Source organism: Urocitellus parryii, chromosome 12 (genome assembly GCF_045843805.1).
Source record: "Urocitellus parryii isolate mUroPar1 chromosome 12, mUroPar1.hap1, whole genome shotgun sequence".
NCBI classification, from domain to species: domain Eukaryota; kingdom Metazoa; phylum Chordata; class Mammalia; order Rodentia; family Sciuridae; genus Urocitellus; species Urocitellus parryii.
In genome coordinates, this window is record NC_135542.1 from 62,810,939 (window position 1) to 62,833,013 (window position 22,075).

A 22,075-nucleotide genomic window follows, 5' to 3' on the forward strand; every position below is an offset into this window, starting at 1 on the left:
TTTCTATGAAAATGAGTGAAAGGAAGTCCTAACAGATTATCACTGGCGTGAAGAAAAAAGTTTAATTGCTTTATTTTCCCCTTTATTGTGGTACTGAGTTGCATCCCCAGCACTTTTTATTATTATTTTTTATTTTGAGAAAAGGTCTACCTAAATTGCTGAGGCTGGCCTTGAACTTGTGATCTACCTGCCTCAGCCGCCCAAGTCAATGTAATTACAGGCATATATCACCATACTTGCCTTAACTGCATTTTTTTTTTTTTTACATTTTAAGAATTCCATTTTAATTGCAAAGACATCTTTCTTTTTACCTGTTTCCTCTCAGGCACCTCAATTTGTGAACCAAAATTAAAAGTAATTAAGAAAATCAGCTAAAGGAAAAGAGGCCTCTATATAAAAAAAAAAAAATCTAGATAAAATACTGAGGTTTCTAAGCTCGTGGCTAGATCATCTCTTTTGGTAATTTTTTTTTCTGATTTTTTGAGCAGAAACAGTCTGCTTTTGAAAAAAAATTAGGGATAAAACTGCTCTGCTCAGGGTTTGTAATTCTGGAATTGAAGAGAGGGGATGCAGCTCTTCATATCCCACTGCAGATGTGACATGTGGTTCCACTTGTGGTCTTCTGAGATGTTAGGACTGTGGGTGAGAAGGAATGGGAGGTGATGTGGGGTTGAGGAAGTAGTTTGGTGATTGACAGGGAGTTTCACCTCCAAGTTTTAAGCTTACTCCAAAATCCATATATTAACTTCTGAATGACTTCCATCATCCAGAAAATTGGGGACCCAATTGTATCAGCTCAACTATAAAATCTGGGGCTGCAGGCACTATAACTTCAGTATGTTGACTGTGATAACATATTCCCGGGCTGAAGAGGGCGACTAAATATGAATGACAGCTTGTCAGTGGGAAGTTACATAGAGATATTACAGTCCACCTCTAAAGCAAAAGCCTCTTAATTTTTAGCAATGTCAACACTTTGCTTCTGACAGATTCATTAGCTTTCTCCCATCTTAACAGTCTCTTGGTATCCACCTTTGTGTCCTCCTTGCTATCCCCTTGTGCAGAGATGGATGCCACCTGTGGGGCCCTGGCTCTGAGGCTGCTTGGAGTCTACAGGGACTCCTGGTTCCCTACTAACTCCATAATTCCAATTGGCTCTAAAGGTCTTTCAATGAATGATCCAGTCCCTGAAATCACATCTCCCCCTCCCTCTAGATGCATCTTACAGCAGGGCCAACACGGTGAACCACCGTGTTCCCAGGTGAGCAGGCCTCCAGGGTGGGCATACCTTGAACTCATAGGACTCTTCAATGATCACTTCCAGCTTGGTGTGCTCTCCTAAGATGGGCCGTCCCAGCTCGGCAATGCGCCTTTCCTCTTCCTCTTTGCTGGTCAGCGGCTGTTTGTCATCACATTCCTCTGGGGAAAGGAAGGCAGGACAGTGAACAATGTGCTCCTTTTTGTTTGGAAATCCCTGGATCCTGCTACAAGAAAACCAAGGAGGGAGGAAGGAAGCCCTATCAACCTACTAAAAGTCCCTTGGGTAAGATCGTGAAGCTGGAGGGGAGGACTGGACAGATGCTTGGCGACTGGGCGACACATCACTCCGACAGCAGGTGATTATGTCCCAGTGTCTAAGCTCAGGCAAAAGTGCAGATGAAGAAAAGTAACACAGAGGGGCATGTCACTGAGAAAGACCCTGCCTGCACATTGTCTGTGCTCCGGGAATCTCCCAGCTGTTCTCTGTGATGCTGGTTCAGCTGGCTCTTTGTACACATTCCTTCAGCATGTGACCAAAGGGAAACACACACAATTAAAAGTCCTAGAGTAACCCTGGGATGGAGAAATTTGGCTTTCTCTTCTCCACTTTCTAGAGGCAACAGAAAATACCCCAGGGCCAAAGAGAGGATGGAAAGGAAATTTTGAGCTTAGCCTCTCACTAGCCAAGAGCCTCTGTCACAAATTAAGCAGCACAACATCCATCCCATGCTTCCGTGAGATGCATGGGCTCCAGTGCTTCCTCTCTGGTGCAAATGTGTTAGGGAAACCTTGACCATGTTAATCTTAAAGTAAACAGGGAGGGGGAGGGGGAGGCCGTTGGGGAGTTAAGACTCACCACGTGAGCATGATTATTTCCACAACTACCATGTAGCTTACACTCCAGGATAGGCTAGTGGGTGCTGAGGAAATGTTAATGGAACCAAGAGACCATTAATGAGGGAAAGCTTGTAGTTGACTCTCTCTGCATCAAGGTCATGAGGACCAATCCTGGACTGAAAAGGCCATGTACATGTGGAGGACACACACTAGCCCTTTAATCATCCTTATCCTTTAGGCTCAGGATGCTGGAACAGGCTAGGCTACTTCCTCTCATGTCAAGAGGAATGAATGTCATCTCCAGGGAAGTAGCAGTGGTGATATGGAAAGACCTCAGCCCTAATGCTCTCACCTCTAGGACACCCAGAAAAATTGTCTGCAATAGGAGTCTGTGGTCTCAGGAGTTATATATAAAGGAGGGACTTCTTGCCCAGAACTCTTGTATTTGCATTTAGACATCAGCTTCTGAAGGGGTCTGTACCTCCTACTACCTCTGAAGACTCATGGCTTCCTCTCTGCTCAAGAATCCTGGTGCAGTAGCTCTAATTGTTGCAGAGAATGGTCCCTAGACCATTCTCTTGCAAAGGTAGGAGACAAATGTGCCAAATGAACTGCCAGCATTTTATATTTCAAGTGTCAAAACAAACGGAAGGCAGGAGCAGAATGCAGTGTATCAATGAATTCTTTAGTGTATATAAATGATATTTTTCAAATCCACATTCCTATCCCCAGTGATTACAGGATGTCAAAGAAATCAGATGAAGACTTAAAATGAGTGATTTCTGACTGGGCAGAAGCTGTTGACCATTAGCAGGGGCAAAGAAAAGGAACAAGAAAGAATTAATTTTAACTGTAAGTGGTATTTTTTTTTTTTTTTATCAGCACAGGGACATTGTGACCCAAGGAAAAAGCAAAGCGTTCTGGGGGAGGGGATATCCAAGACTTGTCTTTTTGAAACTACGTGTGTCTAGTCAAGAGGGTCGACTGAGCTAAGTGAAGTTCAATGTATCCAGTGCTCAAATCAAACATATTTTGATTCCCATGACTTTCTGATCCTTGGACCATTGGTATTGTTTATAGCAGCAGGTTATATTAGTACCTTTGTTCAAAACCTTGCTTCAACACAGATCTATGAAAGACCTATGTTGACAAGGACCTATTTCCTTACAAGAAAATTTATGACTTGGATATCTATTTGAATACAAAGTTATTGGGGGAGAATATTTATTGTGGCCTTATTTTCTATAGTTTACTTATAAATGACAAGTTGCTTTTGATAGGAATAAAGATAACTTATGCAGAAAAAAATGGAGAAATTATGAAAGCAAGGTGATGTGGTAGAATGGTTTAGTGTAGCACTCCACAAAATGAAACTGATTTGGAACGTGAGGTATTAAATAAATAGACATGGGAGTAAATGAAATTGAGTGAGTAAAAAGATACTTTATCAGTAATCCTCAGCCCTTCTGATTATAAATACATGCTTAGTTTGATGCTCTTAGGTCTGTAACTATTCCCAGCATTTGGGTTTCTAGCATTTTAAGATAGAGAATATAGTATCTAGCTAGAATTTAACAGCATTTTTTCCATTGTAAAATTTTACTTTGTATTTATGGAAATGACTGCTAGTTCTCCTTATGCTATTGACTTAAAGTTTTCTTTTAAAGCAAATTTAGTAAGTAAAACAGGCAATTTCAAACAATTTCATTAAGTCAATAACAGCACAGTTGGTATGCAACCAAAGGGAAAAATTTATTAGAATGACAAAAATTTAGGAAATACTGTCTTAGCATATTTCATACTAACCAAAAGAAAAGTTAAGGCACTGGGTCTCTCTCATTTCCTACATTCTTACAACAAACTGTACTTTTATTCCATTATCAATATACCTAGAAAGGCTTTCCTACATCTATCTACTCAAATCCTACTCTTCTTTCAAAAGCATTCCTTTTCTTCCATGACATATCCTCCAATTGACAACTGGGGTTTTAGCCATGACCACATGAACCTTTAATTAATTCTTTAATGTTCATTGTGTATACAGAACCTGAATACTCTCATATGCTCTTTTTAATTTTTAATTACCTTTATATACAAATATCCAGCCTGCAGGCTTTCTGAGTGAGAACAATGTGTCTCATTTCTCCTTGAATCATTCTTACATCCTCCAGGGTCTATACAATGTATGCAATGTAGTAGGTGCTGAATAAGTATTTGTTGTGAGGCTCTCCATTAGTAAAATATTTTATTTGTTCTATCCATAAAAATATGGATCACATTTATTCTTTTAAAAAATGTCATTGCACTCCTACAATATGTCAGCCCTGCTGTAGTCCTCCCCACCAATCTCCCATCTTCCAGAAACTGATGGTGTAGTGGGAAGGGAGGCATATAGATGAACAACTTCTGGTACTGTGTGGTAAGGGCTGAGGGACCAGGGTGGGAGGTGTGATTAGCTGCCTGAGGGAGTCAGGGAAGGCTTTAGGCTTCAGGAAAGTGTGACTGAAATTGGCCTTGAAGCTTTCCAGGTAATGGCAAGCATGGCCAAGAGGCAATGGGGTGAGCAGGTGCATTCTGGGCAAGCAGAAGTCAAGGTACAAGCGCACAGCATCATGGAAGGGTCAGGACTGTTTTCACTTGCTAAGTATCATGAACATTGAAGGTATAGTTATATTTATGCATAATTGAGATGTCAGCTGGATAAATTCCATCATTGATCTGCAATGATACTGATTACTACTTATGGTCTAGATTTTTGACATTGGCAAAGAAGAGAGCTGATTCTTTTTTTTTTTTTTTTTAAGTGTCCTCAGTTTAGATACTTTTTTATTGAGTAGGAAAAAGTTCCCTCTGCCCCTTGGATCAACTATAATGTCTGTTTCCTTTCCACTTGGAGCACTGGACCCAAACCAGCTCATTTTAGTGTAGTCAGGGCCAGCTTATTTCCTCACTTATACCAAGTGATAACGTGCTTTGGTCTTAGTTTTGTTTCTTAGAGAAAATTAATCCCCTCTCTCTCTCTCTCTCTCTCTCTCTCTCTCTCTCTCTCTCTCTCTCCTGTCTTCCCTATATATACATGTAGACTTTTAAACCTCACCATATTTTATCGAGAAGTTGGGAATAAATTACATTAACATCATAGTTCCTAACCAACCCAAACAATATAAAGATAAAATGCATAATTAGCTACCACTGTTAAAAGTCAGTAAAACAATTCTGTGATAAAATTACCAGTGGGAGAATCTCTCTTGAGTGGTTGATTTTACAAGCAATAAATAATAAAAGCTAATAGGTCCAAGATCTAGGAAAAACAAAATTATAAAAAGCTGCTTCTAATGCTTCCTGGTTCGAGGTGTATTTTGAAGCAGAACCACTGTGAGGTGAAGGGGTGCAAGTGGGCATCCTTTTTAGAAAACAACACAGCCCACATGGTCTATCTCATAATAGAGATCTATACCTGAGGAACTATTATTGACATTCTTTGGTATAGTCATAATTTTTTATCTTAACTGTTATGGTTTAGATATTAGGTGTCCCCCAAAAGCTCATGTGTGAGACAATGAAAGAAAGTTTAGAGGTGAAATGATTGGGTTATGAAAGTCTTAACCTAATTAATACATTAATCCCTGATAAGGCTTAAGTGGGTGGTAACCATAGGCAGGCAGGCTGTGGCTAGAGGAAGTTAGTCATTGGAGCATATCTTTGGGGTCTATATTTGTCCTTGATGAGAGGACAGCTCTTTCTCTGCTTCCTGGTGTGATGTTCTGACATGCTCTAACATGTCCTTCCTCGCCTCTGCCCCAGAGCAATGAAGTCAGCCATGTGGACTGAGACCTCTGAAACCTTGAGTGCCAAATAAACTTTTTCTTTTGATCACAGCAATGGAAATACTGACTAAAAAAACATTAACAAACGATGTGGAATTGGGAAAAGGGGACAAAGCCAGCAGCAGAACACTTTGTTAAATACTCTTTGGGTTCTTCATTCAGAAATGTAGTGACAAGTCTGAAAGCAGTGGTCACTTGACAGTCTGGCTGGTCTCTTTAATGGAAGCTTCCAAACCTTGATTGTTCTATTTCTTTGAGAAAATTTCTGGAACAATTTTGTAGCCAGGACTGGATTTCATGATTATTGGATGGGATGTGGGCTGTGAGGTTGAGGAAAAGTCCCCAGAAGTGCTTCCACCATCATGGCTAGTGATGGGCAACAGTGATGAGGGATAAGCAAAATCCCTGTTCTCATCCAGAGACTTAGCTCCAGGAGATGATATCCAGCTTAAACCCAGAGTAAATCTGGTAAAGTTGCATAATCCCCCTCATCACTCTGTCAATGTTCCTTCATTTCTTCTAAGGAGAAACCCCACATATGTACTATCATCTGTTCATGAGGAAATTCAGGATCTGGGAAGAAATATGGCTTGGATTTTGAAGAAATTTTATGATAGTTGGGATGAAAGACTGGGCTCCTGGGTAAGAAGAGATATTGGTGAGAAATACGGAATATTGAAACTGGAGAGGCCACTGGATCACATTCTCTATAGGTCTAGGCTGCCACCTCTATGCTACTGGTCTTCTGTTCTGCCATGATGTGGTTGGGTTTTGTTGGTAAACCATGGCATCCCTGGCTTCCAGAGATGCCACTGCATTACCTAGTAATGCTTTAGAGGGGACAGGGCAAAACCACATGAATCTAAAGACCCAAAGAACCCTTGAAGGCTGTGGTTTCCAAGGACTATAATGAAATGAGTACCTGCGAAGGTGATTACAGTAGAGGGAATCGGATGTTCTCTAGCATGAACTTTCCTGAAGACAGGTTGGCCTAGCAAAAGGATAGGCAAAAAGATCAGCAGAATGGATTACAATAGGTTTGCTATCAGAGATTTGTGGAATTAGTAAAGTAAACCACATACCCAGAAGCACACACTATAAGCAATGTTAGTTTAGGGCTTGAGTGGTTGTAGGTCACCCCTTTACAGGTAACAGAAGGGAGCTCTGGTAGTAACTGATGGAGGTTACTGCCCACAGATGGGGCAAGTGCATGCCCCATGGTAAGGGGTATAGCCATATTCCTGCAGCTCTGTGAAATGAAGAATCCAGGCTCTTCAAATGACGGCTTCCAGAGGCATCATGAAACAACAGAAAGCATTGATACATTGACAGTTGTTTTGTTTCTAAAGCCTATGAGTGCCAGCACTATGAATTGACTAGGCTATTTCTCTAGTTTTCCCCACATATAAATTGTTGATAATATTATCAGATCTACATCACAGGTTTGTTTGAGGGTGGAACAACATCTGGGAACATGCTTACTGCATTTGTTTCCAGAGCAGTCTGATTAGGAGAATGCTACTCACACTTGCCAGTTTTGTAAGGGTAAGTCATCATCATGGCATCCATTGGATTAACCGGGTCATGGATTTTCATTGAATTCCTAGTTCAATTGATTACCGTGATGGGATGGGTTGAAGAAAACTGACCTTGGAGTCATGAGACCTAGAACTGAGTGCCAGGTCTGCCATGTGCTTGCCATGTAAACTTGGACAAGGCATTTTTCCTCCTGGAGACTCAATCTTCTCAAATGTAAAATGAACCCTTTGTTCGTCTAATCTATAAATTGGAGTGATGGAAGTATTTCCAACTGCTAGAATTTTCATAGTTTGACTTCCTTAGAAAGACATATATCTTATTAAGTCTGTTACATGAGCATAATAGGATTGGTGAGGTAATATTAAAGTGGTATATTGGGTGCTATATAATTTTAATTAGGAAATCCTATAGCTACAAGTCTTAGAAGTGTTAAGGGAAACAAAAAAAAAATACCTCTTTATCTTCATATTGAGCCAGAGTGCTGAATTTTCATATATATATATATATATATATATATACACACACACACACACACACACACACACACACACTTATGGGCTTATTTTCCCCCTTTTGGGGTCTCCCTCACTTGTTTCATTTGACTGGAATTCATAATGATGGTATTTACAAGACATAGCTGGGCTTTGGATTAAAAAAGGGGCTCAATGTGTAATTTCAAGATGCAGGTAGAAATAAAGGGGTTGGAGGGAGGAAATAGAATGCTGTGGTTAGGACAATCATTTCATGGCTTTTTACTTAAAAAATCAGAGGGCCTAGCTCTGAGTCTTGAAAGGGTGATTTGGGGTAGAATAATTAATATCTTTGAACCTTTCACCTTCCCTCGAAGTAAGAACAATAAAAACCATAAGAATGGTGATAAAATGATATTCATTATAAACTCTAATGAGCTATAATGTACAGACTGTTATCAAAACAACTGGAAGGTCAAGGGGGAATGAGATCATAGATCCAAACAAGGGCCTTTCAATGAGGCGAGGTCCAAAACAACAGGTAAAGATTTGCAAATTCCAAAAATACTTCTACCACTTTATGTCCAACACTAATGAGATCTCTAAAATATTAGCATTAGGCTGTGGACCAATTTGCTTTTTCAATTTCCGTATAGCCTGCTTCAAATTTAGACATTCGCGCTTAGCTGTGCAAGTCCTTGTAAAAGCTGCAGGCAAGTCTAAGGGCTAGATTAATTCTTCTCTACTTTCCCTTCGTCTCAAAATCTTGACTTCAAAGCCTGAAACCAACTTCAAAGAAAAGCTCTTCAGGGCTTAACTCTGCTTTTTTCATTGTATAGGCCCAAGTTTTAGAACTTTCCTCGGGGGCATTGGTAAAGAGTGAAATCCTGGACATTCTGGTCTCTTTCAGAGGAAGTAGGGTAATGTAAAGTGAGACAGTGTCTACCTAAGTAGAAATGGACAGGCCAACATAGAAATTCTCAGAGAGTTCTAGAACATTCTCTTGTCATAACTGTATTCATTTTGAGTCTTGGGAGAAAATAGTAGCAATAGAAAAAATGCTACTTCAGATTCTTGTTTCAGTCATATGGAAGGACTTAGTGAATGACTTGAAATGATAGAAAATTTGGAAAAAATGATTCTGTCATCTAGGATGTTAGGCAGCTAAGGGAAGAAACATTGAACATTACCGGGTAGATTTGATAGAATTTGATAGGAAACATTTCTGGCAAAAGAACATCAGGATTTCATTACCTGAGATACTAAAAGGGAGAATTGTTCACAGGATATGAAAGGCAGGCCCTAAAAGTGAACTTCTAACATATTCAATGATTATGAAAAAAGGAGACTATCTGAAAACATCAATGCATTTTAACTAGGCATTCTATTCTCCCAGATTTTAAAAAATTTCATTGGTGCACTATAATTATACATCAAAGTGTGGTATTCACTATGCCATATTCAGACACGAATATAACATAATTTGATCAATTTCATTCCCTAGTATCTTTCCTTTTCCTCTTTTCTGCTCCCTCCCCAATCCACTTGCTTGACTCTAAGAGTCTTAGTTAAGATCTCACTATCAGGCTGCATAGGATTGAAGGTGCACTAAATATATATAATTTTGAGCTGGGTGGTGCATGCCTGTAATCCCAGCAGCTCAGGAGGCTGAGGCAGGAGGATCTCTAGTTCAAAGCAAGCCTCAGCAACTTAGCAAGGCCCTAAGCAACTCAGCAAGACCCTGTCTCTAAATAAAATATAAAAAAAGGGCTGGGGATGTGGCTCAGTGATTAAGTGCCCCTGGGTTCAATCTCCAGTACCAAAAAAAAAAAAAAAAAAAATATATATATATATATATATATATATATATATATATATTTTCCTACAATGAGTAACTTTATGGAACTAATTTATGGAAATCATTACTTCCATAAAGTCAAAAGGCTGGCTTGCCAAATTTCTACTATCCTCATAGCTCTCAAGGGAAACTATTTCATCCAGGGTGACAGAATCAGAATCAGAATACTTTCAAGAAGACCTCAAAGAGTTAAAATGATGAGATGAGCAAAAGAAAATAAAAGTTTTAAAAAGTAAATGTAAATTCCTGCACTTGGATTCATAAATAACTTCAGTGGTGCAGAAATGGGGAGATATGACCTGGGAAAATTTCAAAATGAATCAGATTTAAGGACTCCTATATAAGGACTTTTCCTGTTTAACGTTTTTATCCTTTTCAATTTCTATGTCTCTGAGAATCTATGAATCATTTTATGGTCAAATGTTGTGTCTAGAGAAGTAGTGGAGAGCAAAAGTCCATGTGAAATTGCCTATATTTATGAGGTCCCACTTTGGATACAATCAATTTGAAACTATGTGTTCATGAATTAACACTAACAGTGGTTTATAATAACCACAAAACCCGAAATTGTGTTTTCATTAAAATAAATCTTAATAATATTTCCATCTAAATGCTTTTGGTTAGCTCTGATTTAAACATTCTGATAGCTGTATAAGAAATTGGAAAAGTTTTATATTTGCACATTATATCCAAAAAGGCCATTGGGAGATATATCTTCAACCTGCAGCTTCAGATAAATTAAAACTACCATTTGATATTCCTCTCCTTTTATATCTGCATAGATAATTCTGTAAAAGTAACAAGATATTTAGGGTCAAAATAAGCTACTGTGGGGGAATATCTTTAATTTGTACACAAGAAAATAGCTTTAGAGTTGTGCTAAATAATATGATCAACACAGGTTGATACCAGTTCCAATTTAAAAATCTTAAGCTTTCTGACTGCATTCAAATTTTTATAGAGCACTTCAAGTGAGATACATTTCAAGCAGAAGAAATATCATTTACCCTGTTATTAATATTAGAACTAAGTCCCCAAAGAGGGGTTCAGATTGATGTAGTGGGTTAAAGGGAAGGAACTCCTCAGTTCTCTCCTAGCCTGGCTCTATCTATTAATAGTATCCTAAGATTGGACCACCTTGTCACCTCCAATGTTTTTTTCAATGACAGCAATTGTGCTTATTTTAGTTCTACATATTTTAGTTCTATATACTCATCTATCTGAGTGTACTGCACATTATCAGTGCTATGTGAACATCTGTAATTTGGCCAGGTGTCAAAATATAAATGAATTTTCATACAAATAAACACGGCATACACACATGTTAATTCATAAAATGTTAAATGTGAAAAATCAGCAAGAGCACACCAAGTGCCAAGTTCAATGTTAATGCAGGTTGCATAAGATGTGGGTTGGGTTTGATTTTTAGAGTACTTGGGGAAAAATGGGAACTTTAAAAAAAAATACTCTTACCATACAGGTATTTTCCTTTATTAAAAGCAAATAAAAATAAGAAATTAATTTTTAAAAATAGTAAAATATTAGGAACAGACAGTAAAAAAAGTAGGTAATATTAAACTTTAAAATTCATACCTGTTATTGTGAAGCCACCTAAAAAAAGAAAAAAAATAAATGTTACAATTTAAATTACACTCTGGATAACATATACCAGTGATATTTGACTATCTGACAACCCACCCAAGGTAATGGAAATTTGCCAAATTATATTCTCAATTACAAATATGAAAACATCCATTCATGATGGAATCACTAATTCCTTTAAGATTGTGGAATTTTAGTGCATAAAGTTAATTCTGAGGCATATCTAAGAAATCTATGGTTTTCAAAAGTTAATACTAAATTAAAAATGTAATATAAATTATTTGACTCTAACTAAAGTGAGGCCAATGGCCCTAAACAACAATCTTGTTAGCAATTCAATAGAGATAAAAATCAGAGAGCTACTATATTATCTAACAGAAATGGAAAATAACCCAGAAAAATGGAAAGGAAATGCAAGAAATGAAGTGCTTACCAAGCTCATTCAATAACAGGGCTGTGAAGGAAACAGACAAAGACAAACACAGAATAAGAGACCAGATGAATAATGAAAGTAAGAGGAATATCAGCAGAAAGAAATCCAGGCAGATCTGATCAGAGTGGTTAAAAAAAACCACTGCTAAAAATTTGGTGCACCCAAGGGTACAATGTGGTGTTGAGGGTACTTCCAAATTAAAGATCCAAACAAATAGTTCTGTAAATGTGCGTGATTGATGAGAAAAAAAAAAATCACCTTATGAATCTTTTTTTTTTACATTTAACAAGACATTTCTACTATATATGCTTATACACAGTGTATATATCTACAAAATATAGTAGAAAGTTAAATGAAGTTAATCCTTTGCTTGACTCAAAGTTGCTTTCCTCATTAAATGTTGCCTGGGAATTAATACAGCATTTGGGAGTCTAGTGATCCAGGATCTCAGGTATCATACATTTTAATCAGCAAGAACAGATAAAAGATCCTAAGATGTTCCCTTAGACTTCCCTGCCTGCCAGGACACTCTGACCCCTTTTTCTGGTACAGCCCTCTTTCTGGACATGCTACTTGGATGATATTTTGGTCCCTATGGATTGCTAAAGTTTCAAAAACTCTTAAATCCTAAGAATCACAGGAATTGATACTTATTTGTGTGTCCTCATTAATGACTTCTGCACAAGATTAGATAACCGGATATTTCTAGTGGATATAGAACTCCATAGAAACTGACAGGGCAGGGAGGGTGGAGGAAGCAAATAATTTTTCTTTGAGGTTATATCCTTTAAACCCGATCTGGATGGCAGTACTTTATTTTAGTAAAAGCTACCTGGCTAAATATAAATGGCTTTCTGAGCTGTAGATAGAAATGTTACAATTGCTCTTTTAGGCCCAGTTTTCTCAGTAATGGTAGTGGCCTTAGAGGGCACTTTCTATAACAAGTCAGTAATTTTATTTATAGTGATAAGAATCCACTTGGCGGCAAGAAACTGGGTAGCGCCATCAAGGAATTTTAATTTGCTTTCACACGAAGGCATATTTTACTAAAATGACAATTGAAAGAGCTGTATCCAAGATGCTCTTCCTTGAGATAAAAGACAGCTCTTTGGAGGAATACATTTAGAACTAAGTGCTTTTTTCCCATCTTTGTAAGACATCAGCACAATTTTATGAAGTCTCTTCTCCTTCTGCTTACTGCCTATGGAACTTATTAAATAAGCTGCATTCAAATGGGTCCCAAGTGCTCCTTTATCCACCGTTCCAAAGGCTTCCATTGCCATTTTGAGCTTGATTAGGTCAGGGACATGTCCTCAAGAAAAAAAATAATAATAACCTAAGGGACCCTGAGGTCAGTGAGTTCTCATAAATGTGAAATTAAATTTCCCCAAATGTTGGTTCTATATATGAATAAGTCCTGTGAATTTTATTTTTTCCTTTACATGTAAAAGTAAAAACTTCTTGCAGTGTTGTTCATCTAATCATCTTTTACACTGCTCTTGCCAATTGTGTATATATAAATAATAAGAATTATTAGCATGTGGTATGCTCATTTTACACATGCAGTTGAATCAACAGGACTTTTTTGTTTTTAATATGGCCACTGTTAAAAGGATAATCATAGGGAGTACTAGTATTTATCTTTTATTTCACAATAAAATATTATATGTAAGGCTGAAATAAAATTGCTGTTTACCCTTATCAAATCTAGGCCATATAAAATAGATATGAAACAAAGTTAGGAGAGAAAATTGGCTCCGTTTTCAAATATTTTCTACAACAATACTTATGAATAATCAAAATAGAGTTATACGGATACTGCTGCTTAATTTTTCTTTTTACTAGACAAATCAAAATTTATTAATTCTATAATGATCAAAAGATTTTAGAACATAAGGATATATAGACCTTAACCCAGGGTTAAAGTTTTACCAAAGGACCATATCTTTCCATCTAAAGTAAAATGTATATGACTACAGTTTTATATGTATGGCACCTTTTAAATGTTATATTTAATACAAAAAATGTCAAAATGAGCACTTGAATATGGGTAACGCTACTCTTTAAGGATCTCTGTTCTTATTAGTTTGTTTTAAAAAAAACTGTGTTCTTTTTACAGAAGCCTAATTATTGAATTCTTCTGAAATTTCTTATTAGTTACCCTTAGACTTATTTGTTGCCACTAATAGGCATGAAGTAGTTTTTTTCTGCTTCCGGCTTCACTGAAGCACGATTGAGGAGCTATGAAATAGTCTTTATCACAATCGTTCTAGGGGAGATGTATAATTGTAGCCACGTTTTAGAATGAACTTTACGTAGTGAAAAACTAAGCACGTTGTTCTTTAACATCATCGTTTCTGAAATCCAGAAATATCTAGTATTTATGAAGCCTGATTGTAATCAAGGTTAGTCCACATTTCCTGTGGAAAACGGGCACTGCTTAGTGCACTTGTGGGTTAGGGATGGGAAATGAACCTGCTAAAGCTTCAGAGGCAATGGAGTTTAGTACTTGGAAGCCGAGGAAGAGGAGAGAGTTAAGTGTGAGAGTAGGGAGACACGGAGAGAGAAGAGTACAATTTCTCGCTGGTATGTCTTTGTATACTCTCACACCTTTCATTCCTCTTCTTATCCATTTTGGTTCCTCAAGCACAAGGGAGAAACTGCACTCTTTCTCATATTCCTCACGGTCATATATTCTAATGGTAATGATCTTCCTGTGGGAACACAAGACAAAGGCAAAACAAATGGTTGGAGTCACACGCTCATGCTCTAGATGTCCACCAAGCTGGATGTTACTGTGATGTTATGGAGGGAGAACTCGCAGCACATGGACCTCCAGACGTATGTAAAAGGGCATCTTGGTGCTCTCAGCTGGCCCCCATTAAATTTTCTGTGCTTATGCATCCCTTGCATGAATTCTTCCTGCTTGGGTTAGCAGTCCCTAGGTACCCCAAATTAGGAAGGTAAATTGGAAATCTGGCTTCATTTTTAACATTGCCTAGCATCTGTATCAATTTTCCCAGAAATGGAGGTTTGATTGACTGCACTGGCCAGTAATTTTTTAGACCCGGCCCACTGCAGCCCAGCGTGAGATCTATGCCCTGTTACAGAGGTGGAGGGATGTGTGCATTGTAAGTCATGTTCTGAAGAGTGCAGGCATCCAGGGTGGCACAGGCCAGCAGAAGCTGTAGGGCTCAGCCCTGGAGCAGCTCCCCCACCTTTCTTCTCACTCATCTCCACCAGGCGGGGCTCTCCAATCTCAAGGAAGAAGGTCTTGTTTTTCTCATACTCCTCATCATCAATTACCTTGACTGATATTGTTTTGCTGAAATAGAGAAGAATAGAAATTGACGAACAAGGGGAAGAGGAAAGAGAAGGAACATAGAGAAGAGGAAAGCAAGGTTAACACGTTGCACTTCTTCCAAACAGTAATTGAGAAACGTCTGTACTTTTGAGTTTTTTCTTCAAGAATGGATATCAGCAGGTCGGAAAGACTAAAAAAGCCACCCAATGCATATCTCCCTGCCCAGGGCCACGGAATTAATTTGGACAATATAGTACTCAGTGCTAATAAGTTATCATCATCATGAAAAGGAAAAGCACAAAAATACATATCACAGTAATAAAGGAAAATATATTTATTTAAGAAATGCCTTCGCCATCAGGTTAACTGAGCTGTGTCCTGCTATTCATTCCTTTAGAATAAGTCAATAAATTACAACAAAATTTTAACAGAGTTAATCTCTGAGCAATAGGCTGGTGGGTCACTGTTTCTTTCATCGTGCTTTTCTGATATTTCCAAGCAAAATATTTTGTATCATAAAATTTTATTAAAATAACAAACGTACAGAAGCATCACAAAAGAAAATATTAAGTCTTTTACTCCACCCAGTGTCCTAGAATCTAACTTTTATTCAGGTTAAGCAGATTTTCCACCTCAAGCACAACAGGAAGTTATTCATGTTTTGTTTGTCTTTCTAAAGATGGAAGCTGTGGCCTCAAAACAGCTGTTTTGAAAGTGGGGTGGCAGTGATGTGGGTGGGGAAGACTTGTGCTATTGTAGTTATTTTCATTTCTCCCAAAATTGAGTTTTGACTTTCACTGAATATACTATTTATACTACTTTCAAACTCTACCTATGGGAGAGAAACACCAAGGCATTGGGAAGAGTTTCTCAGATAACCCAGCCTCCAGCAGTTTTGCTTTGTGGTCCTACAGCTGTGATTGACAGACAGGCAGGTAGGACAAATGCAACAATTATGCAAATTCCAACTTCCAGTAAGCCTCCACGACTCTGAAAATGAATAAATCTATTGTTATCTTTTAAGTAATTAAGGACCTGTATTAGAGCATATTCAAATATGCTAAAAAATATCTAAAAGACGTTCCTAGATGCTGATTATTTTTTGAAAAAAATTAAGAATACTGGCCAAAACCACTTCTGATTATACTTTTTGCAACAATATGTCTGTATAGACACAAAGTTTTAATGGTCTGAACATTCTTTAATCTTGGTTGAGTTTTCTAGTTCTTTGGGAAGGAAAGTGGTTTATTGTCTTATTTTTATTTTATTGATCAAAGACTTCAAGTTTCATTTAGACTTAGGCATGCTAAGAACATCTTTTCTAGTGTGAAGTTAGAAGTTGCTTTTAATTCTTTTGTTTTTTTCCAACCCCCAATGGGCAAATGTTGAAGTCTTGCTTTCTTGGCTTAGCATTGTAGAAGTGAAATCAAGTGATTGATTCTGGTTTTTGGAGCCTCATAATGTAACTCTGTTTTCCTCAGCTCCAGATCTTGCTGCATGATGCAAAAGTCCTGATTTCTTGCTCCTAAGAAGTGGGAACTCCTGAGAGTGCCTTTTCTCTCTCAACTCTTTCCTCAAAGACTAATACTAGATTAACAGTTATAAATGACAAAAGCAACAGTCATTTATTCTAGAAAACTATAAATGAAGTATGACAAAGTCCAAGTATATGTATACTGTGAACAGTTCCTGTCTAAAATTTAGAACTAAGTTTCTGGAATTCACCTATTTATTTTGTATATGTTTTAAAAATCAGTTTGACCTGATTAACCTGAGATAGTTAATTATTTTTTCATATCTGAAAAATATAAAATATTGAAAAAAGCTAAGAGGACACATGTTATTATACTTTGTATTTCAGAACTGAATTTGATTTTATAAATTAGATCAAATTTACCCTATAAAACCTAACAAATGTCTCTTTGTTATTAAAATTTATGCATTTTAGGTATTACTTTCTACCTTACTGTCTTGAGATCTTAAAAGTATAATTGTAGCTGGGCACAGTGGTGCATGACTGTAATCCCAGTGGCTTGGGAGGGTGAGGCAGGAGGATCACAAGTTCAAAGCCATCCTTAGCAGAAGCAAGAAACTAAGCAAGCAACTCAGTGGGACCCTGTCTCTAAATAAAATACAATATAGGGCTGGGGATGTGGTTCAGTGGTTGAGTGACCCTGGATTCAATCCCTGGTACACTTTCCCACCCCTCAAAAAAGTTTAATTGCACATCTTTACTGAAGCTACCAGCATGTAAGACCAAGGGAGTGAGGGGTATGAAAGGCCATACTACTCACCTTGGGACTGATAGCTCAACATTCATTGTCAAGGCATTTTATCATGAGATGCATTGAACTGAGACACCTCATTGTGAGAGTCATGTTGCAATATTCTTATTGTATTACTTAAAAACGTTTCATCTTTTTTAACCAGATGTGTTTTTTCCCCTAGAAAGTGAACCATTAAAAATGTGGCCATATTGAGAAATACTTTAATGTCATTATAAGACTTAGAGCTGCTTTGCTAGTTTTCAAAAAATTCAACTTTAAAATACATTGTTTAAGTATTTACATAAAAATAAGTAAGTTTTCCTCACCTATTTTGTATCATTGTGGTAGTTGAAAAGAGTGATACCAGTGTGTATTCCTAGCCCACCCTGTGTCTCCTATTTCATTGATTATAGAAATAAAGAAAGCAAAGTCGGGATGATTGAATGGTGTTACCAGTGGGATGAGTGTATAGGGAAGTTTTATGCCCCCTGGGCAATATAACCACTTATTCACAAATGAACAGAAACAACTAAACAAAATATTGTTTCTAATCTCTGGAAAATAAAATAGAATTTAATTCTCAATTGTTGTAGTAATTTTATTTTCTATACTTTGAGAAGTGATAAGTGTGAGAGTTATACAGCCCCATATAATTTGTTTGCATAACGAAAGTAAGCATTTATATTTTATCTGGAGTATCAGTATTCACTGGGCTCATAATCTTCAGAAAATAGTCCAGTATTTGATAATCATGAGACAGGCAAATGAAAGATGAAGAAAAAAGTACATCTGTAGGTGCCTTGTAAAGATGTCTAAAATAGATGGCATTTGCATAATGGCATATCATTTTAAAGTCATCAGTAATGGAATCAATAATGCCCCTGACAAGAGGAGCCATTAAATTATATATTGATTTAGCTTCTCTTGCACAGTAAATCTATTAATAGGAAACATGATTGTTAAAGGACATTGCAGTCGATCTAAAGTGGCAGGATGAAGCAATCAGTCCTTATGAACTAGCCCTCTTAACCAAGAGAGGTAAAACCAGAAGTCAGGGTAGTGTTATCATTTGCATCTGCATAGAATTATTTTTTCCCCAAGTAAGGATGAATGAACCAATGTCATTTTTAAAGGAACACATCCTTGGGATGCCTTCTTCTCACCTTCCAGAGCCTAATGGCTAAAGAAAATTCTACTGCCAGTTCTTCCATCACAGCAGATGTTACACGAGATGGGGTTGGTTTGATGAGGACTCCAGGTATACTGGGTTGATAAAAGGCAGAGGTATGCCTCTGTTCCTCACACTTCTACAGTAGAAAGAAAATCTCTGGGACTGAGGGAACTTGAAGATCCTTCAGCGGGCCTCATCATCACACCAATCCCATGTCAAAGGAACTCCATCTCCCTCATAACATACATCCATGATGGCTGTTCTGTTCACCAACAGTGAAGCAGTCAGATAGCTGTTGTTATTTCCTTAAACTGACAGGTTAACAACAACAATAAAAAAGACTGAAACTGTTTGGTAGATGGGCTTTTCATCCAAGTATGACCCCTGTATTATTATTGCACTGATAAGGAAAAAATAGGAAAACTGGTATCATGCTCTTTCAACCATCACAATTATTACAAAGAAGATAATGAAAACTCAATTTTTAATGTAACTACTTAATTGTACCATAATTTTTTTTTCTGGAAACTAGCAAAGCAGTTTCAAATCTTATGACAGCATTAAAATATTTCTCAATATGGCCAAAAATTTTATGGAAGTACATTTTGATTCCATTTCTAGAAAAAAATTAGTTAAGAAAGATAAAATTATTTAGTGGAAAAAATACTGATCGTTTCTTTTGATCTTTGCAGTACCTTTCATGTGAGGATACCAAACCAACATCTACACTTTACTTTTCAGTTTTTCTCTCATCTGGTGAGTCTCTAAGGACCCAAGAGCTTCAAACAGACTAAGAAAGACTCCTTAAATTTAGTGGTGATTCAGGCACTACTCAGTGAGGAAGGAAAGAAAGACCTGGTTTCATGAGTGGAGATGGAAAAAGAAAATCTCTTCAAACTTTATTTTAGTCTCTCATTATTAAGGTGAAGTGGTAACAGAGTCTCCTTTTCAATTTAAGCCCTCAATTTGTCCTACAAGAGTTTCTTATCCCTAAGACTCTCCTTGATGTTGGAAGAAAAAGATGAGCTGGAGGATTAGAGAGAAGACTCCTTTCTAAATCCGTACACAAAAGATTTGAGCCAGGATTGCACACATTTAGGCGCTGCAATGGCTTTTTTGTTTGTTTTGTTTTTAAGAACTTCCTTTAGGCATACTCTGAGGTCAGTGGAATGATGGGCAGTTTGCAATTCTTCAAAGGTTCCAACACATAGGTAGATTATTCTAACAGCCACAGAAATAATAATTACTATCTACAATTTACAGAGAAAACAATGACTCTCATTAACTTCCAAGGTCACAAGGTGACTAGCTTCAAGGACCACTACCTCATTCATGTGACCGTCAATCAACCATCAGCTCCCTTATTCATTCAACTGCACAGTTTTTTTAATGACCACTTAAAAAAATCTAGATCATTATTTCAAATTAATATAGCGATTTATTTAGTTTTATATTAACAAAGCCCGCCTATATATATGAACAAAAATAGACTTTCAATTCTTTTTTTGAAAGGATTGCAGTACATATTATATTCCATAATGGTCACCTTAGAAAGTTAAATCCTTAAGAAGATGCAGATTTAATTGAAAAGCGTCATAAACCTGTAAGGCTCACTAACCTTGAGGATTTTGAGTAGCTAACCAGCAGCCTCAGCCTTACCGGGGTTGCTTGTTAGAATTGCCAAATCTTAGGCCCATCCCTGACCCATGGAATCAGAATCTACATTTTAACAAGATTCCCAGATGATTCCTATGCATGTTGAAGCCCAAGAAGCACTGATAGAAGGGCTAATCGGTTCTTTTATTAGGTTTAATATAATTATAAATTAAGACTAGTGATAGAGTAGAGTTCGTATTTCAGAACTGTCTGCATGTTAGCATCACCCATGGGAGCATTGCAAACTATAAATGCCTGGGCCCACTCCAGATGAGCTAAATGAATGCTTTTGTTTGGGTACCCAGCATGAATATAGTTTTTAAAAAAGTTTTTCAGGTGATTTCAACGTGCAGCCAGGACTAGGAACTGGCTAATGCACTACCAGCATGTATGTCCAGATCTTTAAAAGAATGCATTAAATAAAGAATAGAAAGAATTTTGAGAAAGCCATAGTCAAACTAAATTTTAGATTACGTTAGCGATCTAGGTGGAAATGCAGGGGAAACATTTTGCTTTGTCCTTCACTGTGTTCTTTCCTGGATTGTATCCTGTACTTGAAGTTGTTTTCTCCTTTCAGGAAGTGCTGGTCTCAGCAGGCAACCTTAATAGCATAGGTGAGAAAACACCTTTAGCGTTCAGGCAACAGAGTTTACACTCATGCAGAGTAATTTCCTTAAGAAAGTGATAGGAACTCTGGTGATTTTTCTTTTTTTTTTTTTCACAACAGTGGTTACATCTGCAAAGTAAACAAAACTATGAAAGTCAATTGCCATAGAAGGTAATTATGCCTTATCTCCCCTTCCATCCCCACAGAGAGCCTCTGAGCCTTTCAATGAAAGACCATGCTGTGGGACTGCACTTTTCCACAGGAAAGCCACAAATTCCCACTCAAGAGAGCCATGACCTAGATCAACCACATCAACAACATTTGAACCCAGCAACAGAATGAGTCATCAGATATAAATATGATCCACGGTATACCTGACGTGAAAAGCTTCAAGAGAAACTCTGAAATTTAAAATGACGTCCTGACCCCCAAATGGGCAAAGATCTGAATAGACACTTATCCAAGGAGAGAAGCTAATGGCCAATAACATGAATGAAAAGATGCTCTGCATTATTAGCCATCAGAGAAATGCAAGTTACAATGAGATACCAATCACACCCACTAGGATGGCTATAATCAAAAAGACAAATAGTATTGGTGAAAATGAAGAGAAATTAGAAACTTCACATAGTGTTGATAAGAATATAAAATGGTAGGTGCAGCAGCTACTTCGAAAAAATCCTCAAAAGTTTAAAAGTAAGAGTTGTCATGTGACCCAGTGATTCTACCTCTAGGCATATGCCAAAGAAAATTTAAAACACATGTCCACAATAAAATCTTGCACACGAATATTCATAGGAGCATTATTCACAATGGCTCAAAAGTGGAAAGAACCTGAATGTCCATCAGCTGATGAATGGACAAACAAAATATGTTATATCTACACAATAGAATAAAAAGGAATGAGCTACTGATACATGCTACAACATGGACAAAACTTGAAAAGTTCTGCTAAGTGAAAGAAGCCAGACAGGGAGGTTATATATTGTATAATACCCTTTATATGAAATATCCAGAATAGGCAAATCCAGAGACAGAAGAAACTGATCAGTGGTTGCCTAGTAGTGGTTTGGGGACAAATGGAGGGGGCAGAGGTAATGGATATGGGATATCATTTTGGGGTGATAAAATGTCTAAAATTGATTTGTGATGGTTGCACAATTTTGAGAATATACTAAAATCCACTGAATTGTATATTTTAAATGGATTGAATTCTATACCATGTGAATTTTATCTGAATAGAG

At 37.3% G+C, this 22,075-nt stretch overlaps 1 protein-coding gene across 2 annotated transcripts in view; it reads right to left on the bottom strand.

Annotated features, from left to right (window-relative positions):
- Slc8a1 (solute carrier family 8 member A1) overlaps positions 1–22,075 on the bottom strand; it is a 295,606-nt gene that overhangs the window by 46,544 nt on the left and 226,987 nt on the right. Inside the window, exons 2-5 of one of the 2 annotated variants that reach the window (XM_077791749.1) lie at positions 14,437–14,540; positions 11,827–11,847; positions 11,385–11,402; positions 1,289–1,419 (exon numbers count right to left, since the gene is read on the bottom strand). In XM_077791749.1, the coding sequence (XP_077647875.1) occupies positions 1,289–1,419; positions 11,385–11,402; positions 11,827–11,847; positions 14,437–14,540 (274 nt within the window). The remainder of the gene's footprint in view (positions 1–1,288; positions 1,420–11,384; positions 11,403–11,826; positions 11,848–14,436; positions 14,541–22,075) is intronic. The other variant, XM_077791750.1, reaches the window with a different exon arrangement.